The 23,809-nt window shown below is 35.1% G+C and overlaps 1 protein-coding gene across 2 annotated transcripts in view; it reads right to left on the bottom strand.

Moving 5' to 3' along the window:
* Positions 1-1,050: 1,050 nt before the first annotated feature.
* LOC150078156 (mannan-binding lectin serine protease 1-like) overlaps positions 1,051-23,809 on the bottom strand; it is a 116,222-nt gene continuing 93,463 nt past the window's right edge. Inside the window, exons 11-14 of one of the 2 annotated variants that reach the window (XM_090385311.1) lie at positions 20,214-20,498; positions 18,468-18,574; positions 8,989-9,450; positions 1,051-1,326 (exon numbers count right to left, since the gene is read on the bottom strand). In XM_090385311.1, the coding sequence (XP_090241437.1) occupies positions 1,108-1,326; positions 8,989-9,450; positions 18,468-18,574; positions 20,214-20,498 (1,073 nt within the window). In that variant the 3' untranslated portion in view covers positions 1,051-1,107. The remainder of the gene's footprint in view (positions 1,327-8,988; positions 9,451-18,467; positions 18,575-20,213; positions 20,499-23,809) is intronic. The other variant, XM_090385312.1, reaches the window with a different exon arrangement.

The raw sequence follows: 23,809 nt of genomic DNA, 5'->3' as shown, positions 1-23,809 counted from the left end.
TCTTTTATATTCTTGTAACTTTTGATTTCCAAGGGGATGCCTCTTGCTATCTTTCCCTTCTGTACTATCTCTGACTCCTCCCCCCCCACAAAACTTCACCCACTATCTTTCCATTCATGCCACCATGGTCCTCCTGGAATTCGTTTCGGGAAGAACCAGAAAGTGCCTTGATAGCAGAACCCTGGAGTGCTCCATATGGCTAAGGATGGGAGTCAGGGGCAACCAAAATAGTGTTTTTTGCCCCCTGGTTGCAAAATGCTAGCTGCCAGCTAATGTTACAACAAAACAATACATTACATGGACATGCCCTACACTACACTCATACAGCTGCCTGGTCATCTGTACAGATGACCCAGCAGAAAATGGGGGGAAGGGAAACCCTGGAGCCCACAACCAATCAATGACACAACATACACATTGTACTCCCCCATATTCAAATTCTGAATCCCTTACATTGGTGTGACATGTCTCTGATATCTCCACATTACCTGCAGTTGATGATTTGACCAGTACTTTAAATTCATTAAATTTATTTACTATGCTCCTAGCATTAGTGTGCATACAAGTATAGATGCAACTATTTTTACTCTTGGTAACCCTAACAAAGTTCATGTATTTGCTTGTTCCATGAGAGCCCCCAAGCAGATTTTGAAATAAATATATTTTAAATAACTAGCACTTTAAATAAATAGCATATACTTCTTTATTTGGAACTATATTTTTTTTATTTAGGGCAGTGAAATGCCAAGTTAATCATGAAAGATGCTTTTTAATCCATAATATTTAAAAATTACCATATTCCCAAAATGTTTACAAAGATATTCTGAAAGTTGGCAGAAGTGACTGAGATATATATATATATACAAATAAATAAAAAATCTTTATTGCTGGAACATGTAAAACTAACATATTATTACATATAAATTTCAAGACTGATTTATAATAAAAATTTATAAATCTTTGTCTCAAATTTATAAACTTAAGTTTTCTTTATTTGCTTAATTTGTAAACTTTATAAAATCAAATAGTTCAATCTTTATAAACTTGAGGCACTATTAAGGTCTATTTATTTTTATCATCATGCATTTTCAGTTATCTTTGGTGATATTAGAATTTGATAATGCCTTTAATCCACTGATGATAATTGCTAACCTTTGTGTAAAAACCATATTTGCCTTCACCACCACATCCCTCACCCCAACTAACAATTCCAAGGAGATACCAAGAATCATTCCATTCTATTACAAAAGGTCCGCCACTGTCACCTTTACATGAGTCACCAATTATTTCTTGAGCATATCCAGCACAGAACATATTACGTGTTACCTGAAATTTACAACATAATATTACGAAAAGCATAATGAAATGGTATTTTCATTTGATCTAACATCATATTTAATGAAAACACATATATTATGTCAAAAAGAATATAATTAACTGTCAAGGCTGACAAATAATCCCACAGTAATCAATATATATATAAATAACAATTTATAAGAGAGAAATATAAGCCTATCATTATCCACATTATGAAAATTTATGCACAATTTCAGAAGAACAATTATATGAGATTAGATACACTCAGCATTGACCACATGTGTTCAAAATTACATCTACTCACTAATATAAATACACAATACAAAAGTCATAATAAAGTTGTGGACACCAGACAGTTAAAATCTATATAAATAAAATAAAAGTTATTTACAGTTAAAACATTAAAATCATCTAAATGAAAATACACACAGTAACTTTCAAAAATAAATATAGCCTTCATCAGCCAAAAATTCAACTCTGACAGGTGTTTAAATAACAGTGGTATTGCTGCATTAATACTGCAATGTCACATGGGATTGGCTATGTGTGCCATGCTATGTAATGTATGCTTCATCCGCATTATCATATTCAGACATTCTACACTTCTGCTTCCCAATTCCATTGGATATTATCATGTTGAAGCAGTTTGAAAATTGGGTGAATGGAAGTACAATTATCTTGTGCATTGCTTCTAGCTAGTGTCAGCATTGCTGATCCATTTCACATCTGATGATATCCACTTTGAGGGTGTTTATATTGTGTTGCTTTTGCCATACATGATCAGCAATAGCTGAACTGAACTAAAGTCTATGTTACAAAATGGGTTGCCCAGCCAATATTTAGATATCTTTTAGCCTCACTGATATAGACTGCACTGCATTAATAACGCATAAAAGTATGCCATTTTGGAACATTTCGTGTGTGGGAGAAGATTGTTTGTAACTTCTTGATTCTTGCCTACACTGGATGTTAAATTGCTTAAGTATCCTGGCAATCTTTTTGAGACATCCTCACATAGAATGGGATACATGCTACACCAGCATTAACAGAATGTTCTCTATGTCAAGGGTAATGACTGACTGTAATGTAATTTCATATTTGTCTACAAATTTTTCTCAGAAACCAAATGCCTGCAGGCTCATGTACACCCTATTAACCTCCTTCTGTCCATCATGCCACTCATTACAACACAACCAAGCTCTGTTCATTAGTACAAAAGCTTTGCTATGGTCCAATGTATGACAGATGGAATAACCTGTAAACTGACACACACATATTGATTTTCTGTATACCATAATATACAGACTATGATTATCCTTAAGTATCATGATGCCTAGAGGAGTTTGGTCATTTTCTGTTTGCACAGTGAAATTTATGAAGAAGAAAGAGTTGGTTTGACAATTTAAGATGTTATCTCCCTGTTCTTTGGGAATTATGACAAATACTTCATCAATAAAACATCTCCATGCCTGGATATGTCCCCCCCATTTTGTTCTTTCTTTTAACTCCTCCATAACTAAATTAGCCAGGTAGATGCTGACCCCATGGCCAATCCACATATTTCTTCATACATAATGTTATTAAAAACAAAAGTGATGTTAAGACATAAATTTATATCTTCACACCCAGGGTCCTGAGCTGGATATCATCATTCTTCTCTTTCTTGGTGATTCCCTTCTACTTTTGACTCTCTCTCTCTCTCTCTCAGGGTAACTTGGGATTTTTTTTTTTTTCCTGGTGCAGCATAAGCCTCAGGCTTCCTTGCACCATATGGGTATTAATAATAATAATAATATGTCAGTAATATTTAATTTAGTTCCTTTGTAGAATTTAGTCTCTTTTACCAATGCCAATTTTGCACAATAAACTGCTTGCATTATTGGAATGCTAGTATATAGAGAAACTGTACCATATGACACCAATATCTCTTCATGTATATTTATGAAGAGATATTGGTATCATTTAATGTACTTTCTCTGTTATTTGATTAAATACTTTGTGTAATTGTGGCTTGCATAGTACAAGGCTACAGCCTTTCCACCTAGCCCTGTATAGATTTAGAGGCTATTGAAATGCTATGTACTTTTTTTTTTTTTTTGATACCGGTGCCTTGCAGTACCTAACAAAGTATATTAAATTGTACTCTATTCTTTAACCTTTTTCCACTTTAATTCACAAATCCAACAACCTCTGAAAGCACTAGCTACAGAGAAGAAAAGATCATCTCAGCAAGCTTCAAGTTGACAGTTTAAATAAATTTAAGGCTGAACTAGACAAACATTTGGAGTGACCGGATGGGTGAAATGGGAGGGTTTTTTTTTTTTTTTTTTTTGGCTGATGCTGTATCAACTTGCTTTCTTACATCATATGCCTCAACTAATGCTAAATTTTAATGCTAAAATGTTTCTAAAAATAATAAATAAAATAAAAACTATTTTTTTTAATCTCAGTGCAGTGTAACATAAATTCAGCAGATTTGAAAAATGTTTTTATACTTTTCTCCTCCCCACAAATCAAATTTATACGCATTCTTATGTGCAGTATATCTGCAGATTAATTGGATTAGCATTAAAAGGGGCAAATAAGGCAAGAAAGCAAACTCATACAGCATCAGCCAAAAAAAAAAATGACACCTCCCATTTCACTTATTCATTTCCTCCAATAGTTTGTCTAATTATTCCTTAAATTTATTTAAACTATCAACTTCCACAAAAACAAATGGAACTTTGTTCCAACATGCAACCACCCACTGGCTAAATGCAAACTTCCACACATCTATTCTGCAACTGTCCTTCCTTAATTTAAATTTTTGCCCTCTCGTGTGTGTGGTCTGGGCAAGAGGAAGAATCTCATCAGCATTGAGCTTGCAAAATCCATTCAAAGCCTTAACCACATCAATCAGATCACCTCACAGGTGTCTAGTCTCCAGACACTGCAATTTGCAGAACTGAAGTCTTTCTTGGTAAGAGCACCCCTTTGTCCCACTCTCCAATCTCATTGCCCTTCTCTGTACTCATTCCAACAGCTCCATATCCTTCATAAAATGAGGCCTCCACACCTTTGTGCAGTACTCAAGATATGGCCTGACCACTGCCTTATACAATAGGATAATCACCTACTTATCCCTGCTGGCAAAATTCCTGTATATCATTAACAAAGCCCCATGAGCTGTCCTGGCAGCCTGTCTGCATTGCTCAGAGAACTTCATATCTGACGAGACAATTACCCCAGATCCTTTTTAATTTTCCACTATCACGAGTGTAGTACCACACAGTTGGTACACCACTCTGGGGTTACTGCTACCCATATGCAGTACTTTGCATTTATCAGTGCTAAATTGCAATTGCTATTTCTCAGCCCATCTACCCAACTTTTCTAGATCCTGTTGTACAGCCAAAAAAAAAAAAAAAAAACAGTAGATAAGAAAATTCAAATTATGCACTTCCCTCCTCATCCAGTCAACCTTTCAACTGTAAGGCAACTTATTCCAGTAATCAACAACTCACTGGATAAAAGAAAACTTCTTACAATCTAGTCTAAATCTCTTCCCCTGTAATTTGAATTTATGGCCACTAGGTCTGGAATTCTTTATAAGATGAAAATTCCAACTTCATTCATTTTACCAACCTCTCTCAAAGCTTTCTAAACCTCAACAATGTTCCCTCTAAAGTGCATGGTTGCCAAACTCTGTAACTCAAATAATTGAAGTCTTGCCTTATGTGGTTGCCCCTTTGCTGATCTCACCATGCAGGCTGTCCTTCTTTGGACCCTTTCAAGAAGCCCAGTGTCTTTTTTCAGATGTGGTCTCCATACTTGAACACGGTATTCTAAATGTGGTCTTACAATTGCCTTATAAAGTGGGATTATAACCTCCCTATCTCTATAGAATAATATTCAAAAAATCATTAATAGGACACCGTGGACTTTTCTGGCTGCTTGTTTACACTGCTCAGCAAATTCATATCTGCCCATATCATAACTCCCAGATCCCTTTCTTCCTCTACTGTTTTTAATTTAACTCCACAAAACCAAGTGTATAATTTAATTTGGGGTTTCTATTCACCAAGTGTAAGACCTTGCATTTTGGCACATTAAAACATAGCTGCTACTTTTCTGACCATTCTAGAAGGAGCTCTGCTTGACACTGATCATTAATGACTCTTGCAATGTTTACATTGTCTGCAAATTTTGATATTGCATCCTTTATCCTTTTGTCAATATTGTTAATGAAAATCAGAAACAACAGTGGTCCGAGAATTGATCCTTGGGGGATACCACACTTCTGACATTACACTAATCTGAAGAATATCTATTATCACAACCCTCTGCCTTCTACCTTGCAATCTATCTTAGATGTTGTAGTAATAGGGTTTTAGGAGCATCAGCTGTTGTTTGTTTGTTATTTGGTTTTTAGAAGCATTAGCAACTAAGGCCATATTGCTGCGGGGATATATGTGGTGGTCATTCCCTGACCTTTCCGCATCTTCCGTATTTGGTGGTCACGGGCTCGAACCCAGTCTAATCAAGAAGTGTATGCACTGCTGCTCATGCCCACCTAGCTACGGAGGTGCCAGGAGCATCAGCAACTAAGGCCATATTTTTCTGTATGTACGTGTGTAAACTGCATGTGTTCTGTGGTCGATTTTCTGTTTGCCAGATGAAAAACTTGAGTTTCTGGAAGAAAAAACTATGCTACCCTTGCTGAGACCAACTAACTCAGCCACATTGTGAAAAAGGCCCATAAAAATTCTTTGCATCATTGACAGGGCTCAGACTCAGGTCTTTTCCACTCAGTGTGGAGAGGTTTGCGATTCTACCAACTGTGCTACCCACAAGGGGTCTTTCCAGTAATTCCAAGAATCTTTCCATTAATCCCAAAATGTTCCAGCTCATACAGTAACCTCTTATGAGGGACTGAGTCAAATACTTTACTAAAATCCAAATAAACTATTCTGAAATTGTTCCCTATGTCTGGCTCATGAGTAACTGTGTAAAAATAGCTTACCAAGTTAGTTAAACATGATTTTCCCTTAATAAAACTATGTTGTGTGTCCTTCAGAATGCCATTTCTATCTAAATGTCCCTAGATTATACCCTTGATCACTGCCTCTAAGATTGTCCCTACCTTGTTCATGTGCATGAGGTCATGCTTCTCATTCTGGTTCTCTTGTATGATAACAAAATGTTTGTGGGTAAGAAAATTATCAAAATCACAATTTTGTGTTATTAAAAAAAACCTCCACCTGAAACACTTATATTGACATATCCAGCATACAGTGAGAATGTTGAAACTCAACCAACTGTATGGGGAGGATATGATGAAGCATTGTTTATGCCACCCATACTAGTGTGTATGTGTGTGAAGAAATATACAGTGGTACCTTGGTTTGCGAGCATAATTCATTCCGGAAACGTGCTCGTAATCCAAAGCACTCATATATCAAAGCGAATTTTCCCATAAGAAATCATAGAAACCCAGATGATTTGTTCCAAAACTCAAAAATATTCATATACTGTAAAAATGATTAATACAAAATACATACCTTTTCATATTTTTAATATTTAAATTTAATATACATAAATCAATCGAATTTATAGTAGGATGACTTTCACTGTCACTAACGGAATCACTGCTATCTGTAGACTCTTTCTTTTTGTGCGACTTTAAAAAGGAACCTCTCCAATGACACTTGCTTTTGCCTCCTCTTGAGGATTTCACGGAAATATGACATTGCATTGTCGTTAAACAGATTTATCGCTCGCACTATTACAAAATGAGGGGGCACACTTGATACACATAAACAAAGCTGCGCGCGTGTAGCAATTGAATAAACAACACCGTAAAGGCAGAGATACACTATTAACACCTCACATTTTACTAAAGCACATTTCTAGGGGTTACTACCATAAAACAATAAAAACAATTTCCAGTTACGTTCCTGCTTGTGGAATCTGTTATAAACTGGTAGTAAACTCGATCTAATTGCATTTGCGATTATACCGATAGTTGGAATTGTGTTGGTTTTTACGTTATTATGGTGAAATGTGTTTCCCCTTCACTGATATAAAAAACAAATACATTTTCAGAATCTTCTCTTCATTCCTATCGTGTTGCGTTCGGTTGGGGTGATTTTGCGTTCGACTGCCATTTCTTGTAAACACAAAGGCGAATCGTGCATAAGCGAATTCGGTTCGTGTTATATAAGATATTGTTCCCCTATTTATAAATTGTGTATGATCGAATTCGTGTAGTGTAAACACGTGTTATACGAGGACTGACTGTACTCGTATTGCAAGGCCTCGCTCGTTTATCAAGTTAAAATTTATTAAAAATTTTTGCTCGTCTTGCAAAACACTCGTAGACCAAGTTACTCGCAATCCAAGGTACCACTGTATATTGTTATTAATAACTTATTTTTATGTAAAAATAAAAAAAATTATGTTTGTAATAACAATGTTATTACAAATATTGTTTTTATTAAATAATTATGCATTTCTTGAGGGTTGTAAAAAAAAAAGATTGCAAAACTGATCACAAAACAATGTCCACTTTGAATTTGTACCAGGGACCAACTGGTACAAATTCATTTTAACAACTATACACTGTATAGTTGTTAGAATGGTATTAAACAACTATACAGTGAAGTGCTTCATAATCAAAGGAATGTGATCAGAATACTGGATAATGCCAGTAATTTTTTTTACACTAAAGTTACCAGTGTCTGCATTGTTTTTAAGAACTAGCATTAGCATTAGTTGAGGCATACGATGCAAGAAAGCAGGCTTATACAGCATCAGCCAAAAAAAAAAAAAAAAAAAAAAATCCTTCCTGTTTCACCCATCTGGTATCTCCAAATGTTTGTCTAGTTCAGCCTTAAATTTATTTAAGCTATCAACTTCCACAACAACAGATGGAAATCTGTTCCAGCAATCAACTACCCGCTGGCTAAAGCGAAACTTCCGCACATCTATTCTACAACTGTATTTCCTCAATTTGAATCTATGCCCCCTCAGGTTCTTAATATGAGCAAGTGGAAGTATCCCATCAGCATTGCGCCTGATCAAACCATTCAAGGTCTCATACACCTCGATCAGATCACCTAGCAGGTGCCTAGTCTCCAGATGCTGCAACTTGCAGAACTTAAGCCTTTCTTCGTAAGCACATCCCTTTGTCCCTCTCACCAATCTTGTTGCCCTTCTCTGTACTTATGTTACTATGACTTATATTCTCTGAACTTACGTTAGTATTTACAAATAGTCCAGTAAAGGTGGAATGATAAAAGTATTCACCTTTTACTGAACTATCTATAGCCATACTATATTCTTAAAGACAATGTAAAAAAAAAAACAAGATAAAAAACGAGAAAAAAACCAAGAGATACAGGAAGAATGAAGTCATTAAATGTGACATGTTTCTTTAACCTCACAAGAGCAATATCATTATCTAAAGTATCTCGTAAAAAAAAAAAGACAATGTATACATCAGTAACTTTGCCAGTGAAAAAAAAAAATTGATATTCATCACTAAATGTATCAAATTTAATGAACCTGAAATAAAATTATAAAAAAATAATATTAAATAAAAAAAGAAAAGAAAATTTAAATTTTGTATCACAGACTTAAATATATTTAACAAAATATCCAAGTAAATATTACAAACTGATTTCTTACCATATATTTGGTGGATTGGCTACAAGTCTTCTCACTAATAACTGGCATTCGCAGTTCCTGTAAATATTTTGGCTTAGGTCCTTGGTATTTCAGCTGTCCCCAGCCAGTTACAGTTCCCATTCGCATATCTTGAGATAAAAAAGTCTGTTCAAGAAAACGTTGTTTTCCAAGACATACAGGAAGAATGAAGTCATTAAATGTGACATGTTTCTTTAACCTCACAAGAGCAATATCATTATCTAAAGTATCTCGTGAAAAATCTGGATGAACAAAATGTTCTTGTATATCTGTTTTGAATTCTTCATTTTCTTCAATGTTCTGATTATACTTTCCAAGCTTTATCACTATATTATTTCTTTTAATTCCAGGATAAATAAGGCAGTGTGCTGCAGTAACTATCCAACGTTCATTCAGCAATGCTCCTCCACAGAAGGAACCTCTATTTGGTTCCCACAGCATGACCTGAAAGTAGAATAAAACAAAATATTAGACTGTAAAAAAATTTCATTAAATTTACAATAATTTTTTTTCTTTATTCCAAAGTGTTATTACTAATAAAAATAATGTTTTATTTACATTTCAGCTTTCTGCAACATTCTATTACATTTCAGGTTGCTACAGCAGGTTCATTCTTAAAAGCAGTTCTGCACAGATAAACAGATTATGCATTATAATGTAATGTTTACTATTCTGTAGGAGAACAGCAGCTCTCTCTCTCTCTCTGAATTTATCCAGCTCTCCCTCTCTCTCTCTCTGAATTTATCCAGCCCTCCCTTTCTTGTGAGCTGTAAAAATGCATTGCAGTTATGGATCAGCAACCAACTTGAGGTTTTCAATAGCTATGCCTCTTATTAACTGATAATTTGTACTCAATCCTCATTCAAAATTATCTGCTTGTGGTAAATAGCTATGAATGATTCAGAATGCCAAATGATGAATAAAGCAATTTGCTAATGATAAGACTGATAATACAAAAATAAGTGAAAACATGCCATAGTAACAAATGAAAACAATACTGACACACAGCTGCCAACTTTTGACTTTCAAAAAGCTGGAGATCAGGCATTTGTAAGGAGGGTGGGAAACAGATGGTTTCTGGGCCAAAGCTGAAAAAAAAAACATGACTGCCTTTTATCAAAAAGCAGGAGTGCTTCACAAAAAAAAAAAAAAAAAAGAGATTTTTCAGAAAAAAACAAGAGGTGTTTTAAAGTCCACACTGCAATAGAAATTAAATTCCACTGGAAAAATTACACATTTTATATTAAAATACAGCCACAGGATTGTTTATCCAGTACATTATGCTTTTAAACATTAGCTTACTTAACATTTTTCCATCTGTGGATTTCTGTTTGCATATTCTATTAGACACTAACCCAGTGATTTTCAACCGGGGTGCCGCAACAACATTCCAGGGGTACCATGTCATTTGAGTTTAAATTACTTATTATTTTTTTAATTTATATATTTATTTCATTATAAAAAGTTGTATGGTATCTTTTTTTTTTAATATTGTGGTGATCTATAATTGATGTTGTACATCAAAATTGAGAGTGTTCTAGATGAGCAGAAAACCCACTACACTATTATTATGGGGGACTTCAATGCTAAGGTTGGAAAAAGACAAAACAGCGCAGGAAGGGGAACTATAGGAAATTTTGGAATTGGTGAAAGAGGTGAAAGACTTGTGGAATTTTCAGAATCTCAAGGATTGTCAGTAATGAACACTTTTTTCAAGAAAAGGGTGAACAGAAACTGGACAAAGTCCAAATGGATTAACAACTAATGAAATTCACTTCATCTTCACTAACAGAATATATCATGAATGATGTCACCGTCCTGAATAAGGTAAATGTTGGAAGTGATCACAGAATGGTAAGATGTACACTTGATTTAGATGTAGAAGAGGAAAGAAAAAAAGGAAAAAACTGACTCGTGTAAATAATACAAAGGTCTTTGAGATAACAGAAGAGGAGAAAAAGCAGTATGTACTGGAACTTAAGAACAAATTTCAGCTTCTGCAGACTGCTCAGGACCAAGATATCGATGAGGAATATTACAACTTTCTGAAAGTGATAAAGCCCAAAGAACCTATAGGGAAAAAGAAATCCAAAGAAGAAAAAATTAGTCAAGAAACACTTGTTATGATGAACCAAAGGCGACAAATGAAGAGCAAGATAAACACTGACGAGGAGAAAATTGAGTATACTGAGTTATGCAAAGCCATTAGAAAGAGACTCAGAGAGGACATAAAAAGATTTAACACAAGAAAAGTAGAAGAAGCATTAAGGGAAAACAAAGGACTTAAATCAGCAGCCATGAGTAGTAATACAGAAAGACAAATGATACAGAAACTGAAGAACAGCGATGTTGTACTTATAAATATCAGAGAAGACATAATTCAAATAGCAGAAGACTACTATAGAAAATTATACAAGGAGCGAGGGAGTGATGCCAGCAGTGGGGAAAGATGGATCGCAAATTAATATCACATATGACATACCCAATATCCTTCCTGATGAGGAAGGATACGTTGAAGAAAATGAAGAATCAGAAAGCCCCAGGGGAAGATGAAGTTACTGTAGAGTTGTTAAAATTGGGAGGAAGAGACATAACACAAAAACTGGCAGGGCTCTTCACAAAGTGCATTAGAAAAGGTGAGATGCCTAAGCAGTGGAATAATGCAATCATAGTTTTTCTGCATAAGAAAGGAGATAAATCGGAAATTGGAAATTAGAGACCAATTAGCTTGTTATCCCACATCTACAAGTTGTTCACAAGGGTCATTACTAACAGATTAGAAAGAATACTTGATGAGAATCAACCAAAAGAGCAAACTGGCTTTAGGACAGGATTCTCAACTATGGATCACCTTCGCGTAATATCACAGCTAATGGAGAAAGCAAATGAATATAAAACACCATTATGCCTTGAATTTGTGGATTATGAAAAGGCATTTGACTCCATACAGCATAAGGCAATATTCTGGGCACTGGAAAGACAAGGCTTAGATACCCCATATATTAAGAGATTCAAGAAAATATATGAGAACGCTATCTCCTTTATTAGACTAGACAAAGACAGAAGGAAATTTAAAATCGAGAAAGGAGCTCGACAAGGAGACACAATATCTCCAAAGCTGTTTACTGCTGCCCTTGAGGAAGCTTTCAGAAGATTAGACTGGTCACAGAAAGGAGTCAATGTGAATGGAGAGTACCTAAACCATTTACGATTTGCAAATGACATTGTGGTCATAAGCCACGATCCCAAAGAATTAGAGGAAAATCTTAATCAGTTATGCACAGTTAGTAAGGATTTTGGACTAAAGATGAATATGGCTAAAACAAAAGTAATGATGAACAAGTATGCTACAGAAAGGGATATAATGATTTATGGAGCAGTAACTGAAAGGTGGAGTCCTATACTTATCTGGGACAAGTTATTAGCTGTAATAATGATAAATGGCTAGTCAAGAGAAGAATAAATTTTGGATGGATAGCATTCAGGAAATATAGTCACATACTGAAGAGCAATATCCCAGTTTGTCTGAAACGTAAAATAATGAACCAATGTATATTCCCCACCATGACTTATGGAAGGGAAACTTGGGCACTCACCAAAAGAATGGAAGAGAAGCTGAGAACGACAGCGAAGAATGGAACGAATTATATTGGGAATCAGACTGTTAGATAAGAAGAGAAACACATGGATTAGGCAGCAAACTCAAGTAAAGGACATTCTTATCAAAACTAAAGAACTAAAATGGTCTTGGGCAGGACACATAGCTCGAAGACATGATGACAGATGGACTAAGATAATAACAGAATGGTAACCAAAAGGAGCTAGAAGAAAACCTGGAAGACAACGACAGAGATGGACAGATGAAATTCATGAGGGTAGTAAATGGATGGCCAATGCACAAAACAGAAGGAACTGGAAAGTTGCTGGAGAGGCCTTCATCCCGCAGTGGATTGAAAATGGCTGATGATGATGATGATAGTACCTCTACATAAAAATAAAATTATTATATATATATAATTTGTATCATGAATTGTAATTTTGTTTATAGTTATATTATTGTAATAACTAGCATATAACATTTTTTTTTTAATATTAGACATATACAGAGAGAGAATTGGATCTAACAGGCAGAAAATTGAGTAGGGGTGCCGCAAAATAAAATAAATTACTTAGGTCAAACCACTGCACTAACCGATTCTGATTGCTTCAAGAAATATATTGTTGAATTTTTGTTCATAAAAATGGCTCTACATTTGGCTGTCATTAATAATAATTTTAAAGCTTCACTAGAAAAAAGAGATCTGAACTCAGATTCTGTTTTTCTAACCTGGCTGAATATTCTCTCACACTCAGTACTGCATTTTAGCAATTCAATTCATGATTTGAGATAATCTGTTATATTTTAAGCTTCCTTGTGCACTTGTCAGTTCCCCAATCAAGGGCCACTGTATGCCTGGACAGTAGAAATTCCAATGACTAAGTCAGAATTATCCTTATGGTTTAGTCTGCTATAGTAATTAATTTCTAAAATGGAAGTGGAAAATATGAAAATTTTGGATAAATTAAATTTGTACATAAAATTTTTCAACATATCTAAGGGTAATGACCACAGTGCATGGATGACAGGTATGTTGGATTGAAGAGCTGTGTTTAGATTTTCAAACATTAGCATAACATTTAAAAAAAAAATAAAAAAAAACAAGCAAATTGCTTTATTCAAGACAGAAGAGAGAAACATGAACAGACTTTCTGCATGAATGATGATAATATGCCTAGAATTATCAGTTCAGGATTGTTTTTATCAGAAGTTTGCAATTCAGAAGTTTTTTCTTGAGTTCATCAATTTGTCTTCTTTCAAAACGTTTTGTTCATGAAGGTTTGAACATGAGTCAGTGCCATTCACCAGCAACAGCTTGTTGTACTTTTCAATTTGGTAATTCTGAAAAGTACTCACATTGTTTTTCTCACCACTTCTAACCTCTTTTTTAAACAAACTTATCAAAGGCTGCCACTGTTCAACTAGTCTAGTTACACATTTAACTCATGTCAACGAAATAAGCAATTCATACACCAACCATTAAGTTCAATTATTACTATAAACAAAATATTGATATATTATATTTACAATAAAATAAATAAAACTGATGTAATCTGTTATAAAATGTGATAACTGTATTTACAATAAAATAAAACTAAATTAAAACATCGTTACAATAAAATAAAATATAATAAAATAAAATACTATAAAACATGCGTAATTAAAAGCGATAAAACCTGTAGCTTTCGGAAGCGTCGGCTTCCTTCCTCAACAGTATCAAAGCTTCTTGCAACATCTCCTTAAATAGCAGGCTCACGGTGCTTCCACACATGGCTCAACCAGCGCATGGTCTGAACTGGAAGCGGAAATAGCTCGGGAGCGTGTCAAATGGAACTGCTCATCCGTACTCAGGACAACAGTTTCAAAGAGGGGATGCATACGTGCCTCTGTCCCTATTAATAGTATTGTTATCAGATGAGCAGATTCGCAAGCTCTCGAGCCATTTACGGTCCCAGAACCCATGCGCCCAGTCAACAATAACCGCATCCTCTGGGGAGATCCGATGCTGCTTCTCCCAAAAATACTCGGCCACAGCAGACTTACCATAGTCCGCAACTTTTATAGCATTTAGGTGCTCCCCCAGACGATCCTTGAACCGTCACCTTGTTTCGCCTACATAATATTCCTCGCAATCCAGGAATTTTATCATATATACGACCCCGCTGCTAAGATCCTTTGTTATTGGATCTTTTACCTGAGACATGACTGTGTGCAACCTCCGTCCTGGAAGCTGCACACAGCGTGTCTTATAGCCATGTAATATTCTAGTTAGACGTTCAGTAAGGCCCGGATAGTAAGGAATGTATGCAGTGGCCACAGGTACAAATGGTTCTCTACGGTTGGACCTAACAACTTTACTGTATTTGTCCAAGCTCCTCTGGGGGTAGCCACATTTCTTAAGGTCTGCTGTGACTCGTCTAATTTCACATTCTCTATCCCCAGAGGTGGCACAGTGTGACCCCGCTCTATCCATTAGTGCCTTAACCACACTATTCATATGTTATCTAGCTTGTGCTGAGCTATAATGGGTGTATTGGCCTCTACACATAGGTTTTTGAACACAGAAGTTTTAAGCCTAAGGCCCATCCTAGAGACCAATACATCCAAAAATGGGAGGGTACCACCTGCTTCCACCTCTGAGGTAAACTGAATGAATTGGGAGAAGCTATTAAGCCAATTAAGTACATCCTCCTCTCTCCTCTTTGGAATAACGGTAAAAGTATCATCTACATATCTCTTCCATTTCCTCGTGAGAAACTGACACCCCTCAAAAACTTTATTTTCTAACTCTTCCATGGCCAAGTTGGCCACGATAGCACTAATGGGTGAACCCATGGCTGCACCATGAACCTGCTTATACATAGTTCCTTGGAACACCACAGTGGTGCTGGCCAGACAGAGTTCCACACCAGAACATATATCTTCTACATTTAAAAGCAACCTGCTACCCAAAGAGACATCAATATTCAATGCCATTCTTACACAATGTACTCTATGCATAATAGGAATGCATGTAAAGAGGGACACAACATCAAAGGAAATCATGATCTCATTCTCATCTATAGTTTGGTCTCTCATAAAGTTCACAAATTCTATACTATCCTTAATGACATAGCTGGAACAACATATGAATAGTGTGGTTAAGGCACTAATGTATAGAGCGGGGTTGCACTGTGCCACCTCTGGGGATAGAGAATTGAAATTAGAGGAGTCACAGCAGACCTTAAGAAATGTGACTACCCCAGAGGATCTTGGACAAATACAGTAAAGTTGTTAGGTCCAACCGTAGGGAACCATTTGTATCTGTGGCCACTGCATACATTCCTTACTATCCGGGCCTTACTGAACGTCTAACTAGAATATTACACGGCTATAAGATACGCTGTGTGCAGCTTCCAGGATGGAGGTTGCACATAGTCGTGTCTCAGGTAAAAGATCCAATAACAAAGGATCTTAGCAGCGGGGTCGTATATATGATAAAATACCCGGATTGCGAGGAATGTTATGTAGGCAAAACAAGGTGGCGGTTCAAGGATCGTCTGGGGGAGCACCTAAATGCTATAAAAGTTGCGGACTATGGTAAGTCTGCTGTGGCCGAGTATTTTTGGGAGAAGCAGCATCGGATCTCCCCAGAGGATGCGGTTATTGTTGACCGGGCGCATGGGTTCTGGGACCATAAATGGCTCGAGAGCTTGCGAATCTGCTCATCCGATAACAATACTATTAATAGGGACAGAGGCATGCGTATGCATCCCCTCTTTGAAACTGTTATCCTAAGTATGGATGAGTGGTTCCGTTTGACACGCTCCCGAGCTATTTCCGCTTCCAGTTCAGACCATGCGCTGGTTGAACCACGTGTGGAAGCACCATGAGCCTGCTATTTAAGAAGATGTTGCAAGAAGCTTTGATACTGTTGAGGAAGGAAGCCGACGCTTCCGAAAGCTACAGGTTTTATCGCTTTTAATTACGCATGTTTTATAGTATTTTATTTTATTATATTTTATTTTATTGTAACGATGTTTTAATTTAGTTTTATTTTATTGTAAATACAGTTATCACATTTTATAATAGATTACATCAGTTTTATTTATTTTATTGTAAATATAATGTATCAATATTTTGTTTACAGTAATAATTGAACTTAATGGATGGTGTATGAGTTGCTTATTTCGTTTACATGAGTTTTCCCAACCTCGGAGGCCTTTTTCGGGCTACACATTTAACTAAAGACAGCCAATGTGTGCTCATGTGCTTAAAAATCTTTTATACTTCAGTGGTATGCATAGTTGAAATTGTTTAAATCTGTCTTTCCTTAATAGGTCTTCTTTCTAAATAGTAAATTTCCACCAAATATTCGTCCACTTTCAAAGGAAGATATGCATATCCCTTTTCAGCACACAAATTAATAAGATGACATGGACAGCATATTACCATCATGTGTTCAATCTCCTCTTGGAAGCATCCCATATGCTTCCAAGTTGTTCAGAAAATACCCAATGTTGTACCCTGTAGACTTACCTTCCAATGCTGACACTGAGACTAAGCTTTTTTTGATTTTACAATGTTTTTTATATTATAAAAGTTCAGTACAATGAGATATAGCTTGAAATAAATTTGATTATTGTCATCTGTAGCAAGAGAAAATAGCCTAGTTTCAGAGCCATTACTATGTATTCTTTTCCTATCTGTGCAATTTCATTAACAATGTTTGCTGTTTTTTTTTTGTTTCCTAACAAAACCATAATTTTTTGCTATTTCTCTACTTGGGAACATATTTCTGAAAAATGCACCTGTATGATCAGCACATCTCAGAGGAAGATTATGTTCTATGACAAAATTGCATATAAATACTCGGCATGTATGACATCATCACCATTAAGTGCAACATCTGTTTCTGCATTTCTTTCTATGCACTGCATTGTGTCATTATGCTCCTTTGGGCGTGGGGAAGTGGGTTGCATATTGATATATGATTCATTTAAAACCATGGAAAATGTGGAGGGCATAACATTGGATTTTTTTAAGACTCCCATAACTGTATGGGCTACCTAAAGGCTACCTAATGTCATTCACAATTTTCTGAAAAAAAGTTTTATTCTCTTCGAAATCAGTATATTTAGGCACAGATGGACTCTGAAAATAATGCTGTTCTGAATTTTTCTCCAAAAATATTTCATTCAAATGAGACTTACACAGCATTAATAATATGATATGTCAGCCAGGACCTAGAAATATTTTCATTATAGCTAAAATTTCATTAAAATGGTATTCATTGTGACAGGATTTTACTGTATGTGCTTTAGTGCAGTAAAGTGAGTTCTGAAGTAAAATCTTTGGTGTATAGGTGTAGTTGTACTAAGTAGGAAAACAACACATTTTTTTTTAATTTAATATGCCATATCTGTACATCAAAGGTTTTACTTCAGAACTCAATTTACTACACCAAAGCATGTACAGTTTTACATGTTATTGAATGGAAAAACCACTGGAGGGAAAAGACCATCATACAATGATGGCCTTTTCCCTCCAGTGATATTTTATTATGTGAAGTAAATTATTATTGTTTCAACTGTAAATGCTAAGACATCAGATTTTTTAATGGAAGCCATTCCTTTTAAGTTATTCAGATATATCAGCTCTAAAATAGTATTAGTGCCAGGCACATTCTTTATAAAAAAAAAAATGGACATGTCATGCACTATAATGTAGGAAAGATGAAGACAACAGATAATGATATTATATAAAATAACAATTAAAATAACTTTTAAAATTAGAGTATTATTTTTAAAAATTAATAAAATAATGGGGAGAGCAGCATAAAGAGGATAAAAGTACCAAATGGAATTTGGTTATATAAATTTACCTGCCAAGGATATGCTCCTTTTTTAGCATCATTCCCACCAACAATTTTACCATGTTCTAAAAGTGGCTTCTGTCTAGTAGGCTGCCCTACTGTAGGTTGTCCACATACTAAATCAAAATATATGAAATAAAATTAATGCATATCAAGTAAAATAATTTGGATGGATAAACTACTTTTTATTCAATAATTTGCTTTAATAATAAATTGCCTTATAAATATTATATTATATTAGCCTTAATAATAAATAATAAATAGAAATAAAATTAATAAATGTTTCTATTTTATGTTTTCCTTTTTTGCTATTTATTATATATTTTCTTTGTGATATCTCATATAAAAATGGCTTAAAAAGTCCTTCCTATTTTAGCAGATATATTTTTTATATTTAAAATTTTTATAGGATATCAGTTTTTATTTTCTTGCATCTTTTCTCCCCTGTTCTTTTTCTTGCTTTCATTATCAACCACCATAGTCATCAAAAAGAATTTCATCTCCTCCTCACCATATATCTAAAAGACCCTCTCCTGTAATACTGTAAACTACATAGTTTGAGCCCATCTGACATAAATTGTTGGATATGGGGGCTGTTAGACAGTCCCCATATCCAACAATTTTTGGTGATGACATTACCAGTGGGTTGTAAGAAGACTATCTATTCTGCAGAATGTTGCAAGGCCAGTTACCTGTACTGCCCCCTCCATTTTTGCCAGAAATCAAAAAGCAATGTGCTACCCCACATGTAGTTTATATGGATACCATTATAGCATGCTTCAGAGGATTTTGTGGATAGTTGACTATGAAAGGTTTGATCATAGGTTATCAACTATTATTCTCTCTATGCTATTATCCTTACTTCAACTTTATATAAGGCAATGGAAAACTCCATTAAATACTAGTTCTTACATTACCTTGAAATATTTTAGCTGATTAACAAGCACCATTATTGATTCCAAGAGCATCAATCAACAGGTAAAGTCATTACCTGTGTTACTCTCTCATGAACAAATTCCATGGAAAAGCTTGGAGAAACTCAATGGTAAGGCTAGGGCTACAATTTAGTTTGGCAAAAAGGCCATCCATCCACTAGTCTGTAGTTTGATTTTTAAAATGAGCTGCCAATTTATTCTTGTGCTGTTAACTAGGCTGCTGTGGTCAAGCACAGGAGTAGGAGTAGTACATGCTTTTGAAGTCGACTGTGGTTGAAGCCCACCCATAAAACTCTTAAATACAATGACGGTCTTTTTCTTGTATTCTCTCTGTCTTTTAAACTCCTCTGGCCTTATGTGGCCATCCCAGAGTACAAACAGAAAATTTATTTATCATTTTTTTATGTGTGATGATAGATAGCTCTGTCTTCCGACAACATTGAAGCTCTGTGGAACTTTATACTATGATCCATACTGGCTCTAATTGATATCTGTGGTACTCTCTTTACACTTTTACAACTGCTCCTACTTAGTATGTCCAGTTAAATATATTTAGAAAGAGGTATGAATATTTTTGAGAGCATAACGAACTTGCTAGTGAATAAACTGTAATGGGAGTTTAAACTGAAAAGATGATTATCAAAAATTGAAATGGATACTGTTGAGAAGAAGAAAAATATCACTATAAATAAAATGAAAAAATTCTAGATCCATATAAAAAGAAAATTCTCCCAATGCATGCATAAAAATTGAAATCAAAGAACTTTACCAAAAAAAAAGTGCAAGAATTACCCATTTAAATTTTTTATAGTATGCTTACCTTGTTCTATATCTGTTTTTTTGGTAATTTTCACAGCAACTGGAAACCTTTTCTGACACCCCAAAGAAGAGTTATGCACTACACAAGTATAAATACCAGAATCTTCAGGTAGAGCAGTAGTAAATACTAGAAAACCAATGCTCATTACTTTTATGTGTTCTCTAATAGGTAATGGTGAACCATTATATTCCCAGGAAATATTCAAAGAATTCACCTTTGCTTCACACTCTAAATAAAAGAGGTCACCTTCCATCACAGATTTATCCTGGGGTGTTTTCCTTAATACTGAATAAAATACAGAAAAATTTAATTTCTATGTGATAATCACTAGTAATGTAAATTTTCATTACAGTATGTATGAATATAAAAAGTAACATCATAAATATTGAAAAATTCTAAGCAAAATTATTTAGAAATTTGGAAAACAGGACAATGTGTTCTCTTTTAATAATATACTAGATGACTGAACTGACTAGTCATAATGAATTTGTCCTTCTGAGAATTTTACAAGTATAAGTCATATGGTCACTTCCCTATATTATCATGAAGACTGACATGATGCCTATGACAATGAGGGAATAACTGGGCCATCAAAAGACCTAAAGGATAAGTAAACTAATTTTTTGAAGTGCTTCATGCATGCATAGCTGCCTTTTTCTTTTTATAGTATGCTGAAAAAGCAGGACAGGAGGCTTTCAAAGTCCACACTGAACTAGAAATTAATTTTTGCTGATAATATGCACATTTTATATTAAAATATAGCCATAGGATTATTTACCAGTACAGTATGCTTTTAAACATTAGCTTACTTAGTACTGTTCTGTCTGTGGATTTCTGTTTATATTGTCTGTTAAATCAAAATGCCTATGACTAAATCAACAAATTGCAACTGCTTCCAGAAAGATACTGTTGCAGACTTGGCCCTCTTCAGAAATATTGAAGCAAAAGAGTTTTTTTTTTTTTTTTTTGATAATAACGGCCTTACTATCTAGACTTGGTTGTCAAGAACATTTCAAAAAACTTCACCAGAAAGAGAAGTCTAAACTCAGTTTTTTGTTTTTCTCACCTAGCTGAATATCCTCTCGTGTTCAGCACTATTATGAGGAATTGTTAAAATGCCAAGCATGACTTGGGATAATTTATTATATTTCAAGCTTCCTTGTGTACTTTTCAGTTCCACAATTCTTCTTTCATAATAGCATCTGGTAAGTTCTAGGTTCTCACAATGAAACTGGCAGAACTGATGCTGCAAAACATCTACTACTCTATTTATTTCTTTAGCTTTCTTTAGTAAGAAGTACTAAAAACTTTTACACAAATTTTGAATATAAAAATGATGCACTGCCAAATGATGAAATTTGTGCTACTATGGCATTTATAAGGGCATCATTTCTTCATGAGAATTTGTGCACCATGTTGTCATTGAAAAGTACTTTCTCATTGAAAAGAACAGAATCTTCTCCTCTTGTTTTAGACTCACCACAACCTTGGCAGTAGAAATGCCTATGACTAAGTCACAATTATCCTTCTGGTTTAGTCTACAACCTAAAATGGAAGTGGAAGATTTAAAAACTTTCTTAAACATATCTAGAAGTAATGACTCAGTACACAGATGTGAGGCACATTGGATTGAAGAGCTACTCTCAGATTTTCATTAACATTTAAAAGAAATAAGAAAATTTCTTTATTCAAGCCAGAAGAAAGAAATATGAACAGACTTTCTGCACAAGTGAGGATAGCATGGCTAGACTTATCAGCTTGCTTGGTCTGTTTAGGACTACTTTTGCCAGAAGTTTGCAATTCAGAAGCTCTTTTTCTTGGGGAGATCATTAATTTGTCTTCTTTCAAAACCTCTTTTGGATCATGAACTAGATTTGGACATGAGTCAGTGCCACTCACCACTTGAAATTGAAATATCACGGGTATATATGGTACACAAAGTAAATACATTACCTTTTCCATATTTTACAATACATGGAAAATCTTGTATATGTGTCTTCTTGAAATTTTATATTGTATTTCCTTGGTGCCTTACTGAAAGACATTGTTAATTGAGGCGACTCCGTAGCCAGGTGGGAAGGAGCAGCAGTGCATAGCACACGCTTCTTGATTAGACCGGGGTTCGAGCCCGTCACCACCAAATATGGAGGATGCGGAAAATCCACTTCCTTGTAAACCAGGAAGTGGATTTTCTCCTGCAAGGAAATGATCATCCTTTAGCCTAAAAGGAAAATATATAATCAACATAAATGATAAAAAAAAATAAGTTTTATTCTAGTGCAATTTTTAAAGGGGCATGTTGCATAAATACTGGTAATGTGAGTAACCATTTTCTTGACATATGATGGAGATGAAAAATATCATTATCAGAATCCCTCCAGAAACCCCACAGGGAATGACCACCGCATATCCCGGAGCAATATGGCCTTAGTTGCTAATGCTCCTAAAAACCAAATAACAAACAAACAAACAAACATTGTTAATTAACTTTGCATCACTACAATGAAACAGTTACACAGTATACAGAACAGTGCTGCTATCCTACATTCCTATTTTTCAATGTAGACCAGCACACCTGATGGCCAATTCATTAAAGATAATAAGCAGAAATTTGCAGAATTTCCAATCTGAATATAGTTTGACTGTTTTTATGCAAAAAAAAAGACAGAGAAAAACTTTTCTATTGCAAAAAGAAGATGGAGAAAAGCTATGTTACGATGGTGAGACAAAGGTGTCAAATTGAATCAAAAAGATGGATTCTCCATTGTAAACCCACAAAGTTGATCTCTGTGTACATACAAAATCACAGAAGTTCAATGGCCATGTTCTCTTAGCTGTACACTTGCTCCCTCAAACATAGGCAGCTTCTTGCTGGACATTTACCTGCACTGACACTCTGAAAGCATTCAGTTAGCTGCCCATGGCACTACTGCTAAGCAGAACTCAACTACTGCAAACCCTGGTAAGCTGAGAAGTCATTAATTCTCTAATGAGGGAATTCTGTGTCATTAAATTGGAAAGTGTTGCCTAAACCTGAAATAATAGAGATTAAAAACAGAATTTTAATCATCAACTAGTACTAATTATCCATCTTGGATGTTTTGACCACCTCAAATTGAAACTGAATTGTTAACCATCAGGACTGCTGGTACCTTCAGTCACCACAAAGCAATCAGCTGATGAAAGTCAGTTTAGATAATTGCCTGTTCCCTATTTGCCAAGTTTGGAGTGGGTTCTCCTAAAAAACTAGCCTCAGTTTTCCATAAGTTTAATGGAAAGAGCTACCAACAAAACATTTTGACCTTGACAGTCTGAAGGGCAGCATCAAGCCATGTAATGTGAAAAAAGGGATATTACTTGCTTGCGTAACATGTTCACCAAGCCTGATGCATTAAAGCATTAAACAGTACTATAAGTGCCATGCCATAAAGCATATAAATATTCAAGAAGCACCCAAGTGCTGTGCCATAATGCATATGGGGGGTTATTCTTAAGCAATCAGTATATAAGTGGTGTAAAAGTAAAGGCATATGAAATTAACTGCTTGATTCTGTTGGCACACCGATTGAACTCTAGACTATTAGCAGCAACTCTTC

Source organism: Mastigoproctus giganteus, chromosome 11, assembly GCF_048544385.1.
Source record: "Mastigoproctus giganteus isolate SK-2022 chromosome 11, ASM4854438v1, whole genome shotgun sequence".
NCBI classification, from domain to species: domain Eukaryota; kingdom Metazoa; phylum Arthropoda; class Arachnida; order Uropygi; family Thelyphonidae; genus Mastigoproctus; species Mastigoproctus giganteus.
Note: the sequence above shows the minus strand (reverse complement) of the source record. Positions and strands in the feature narration are given on the sequence as shown.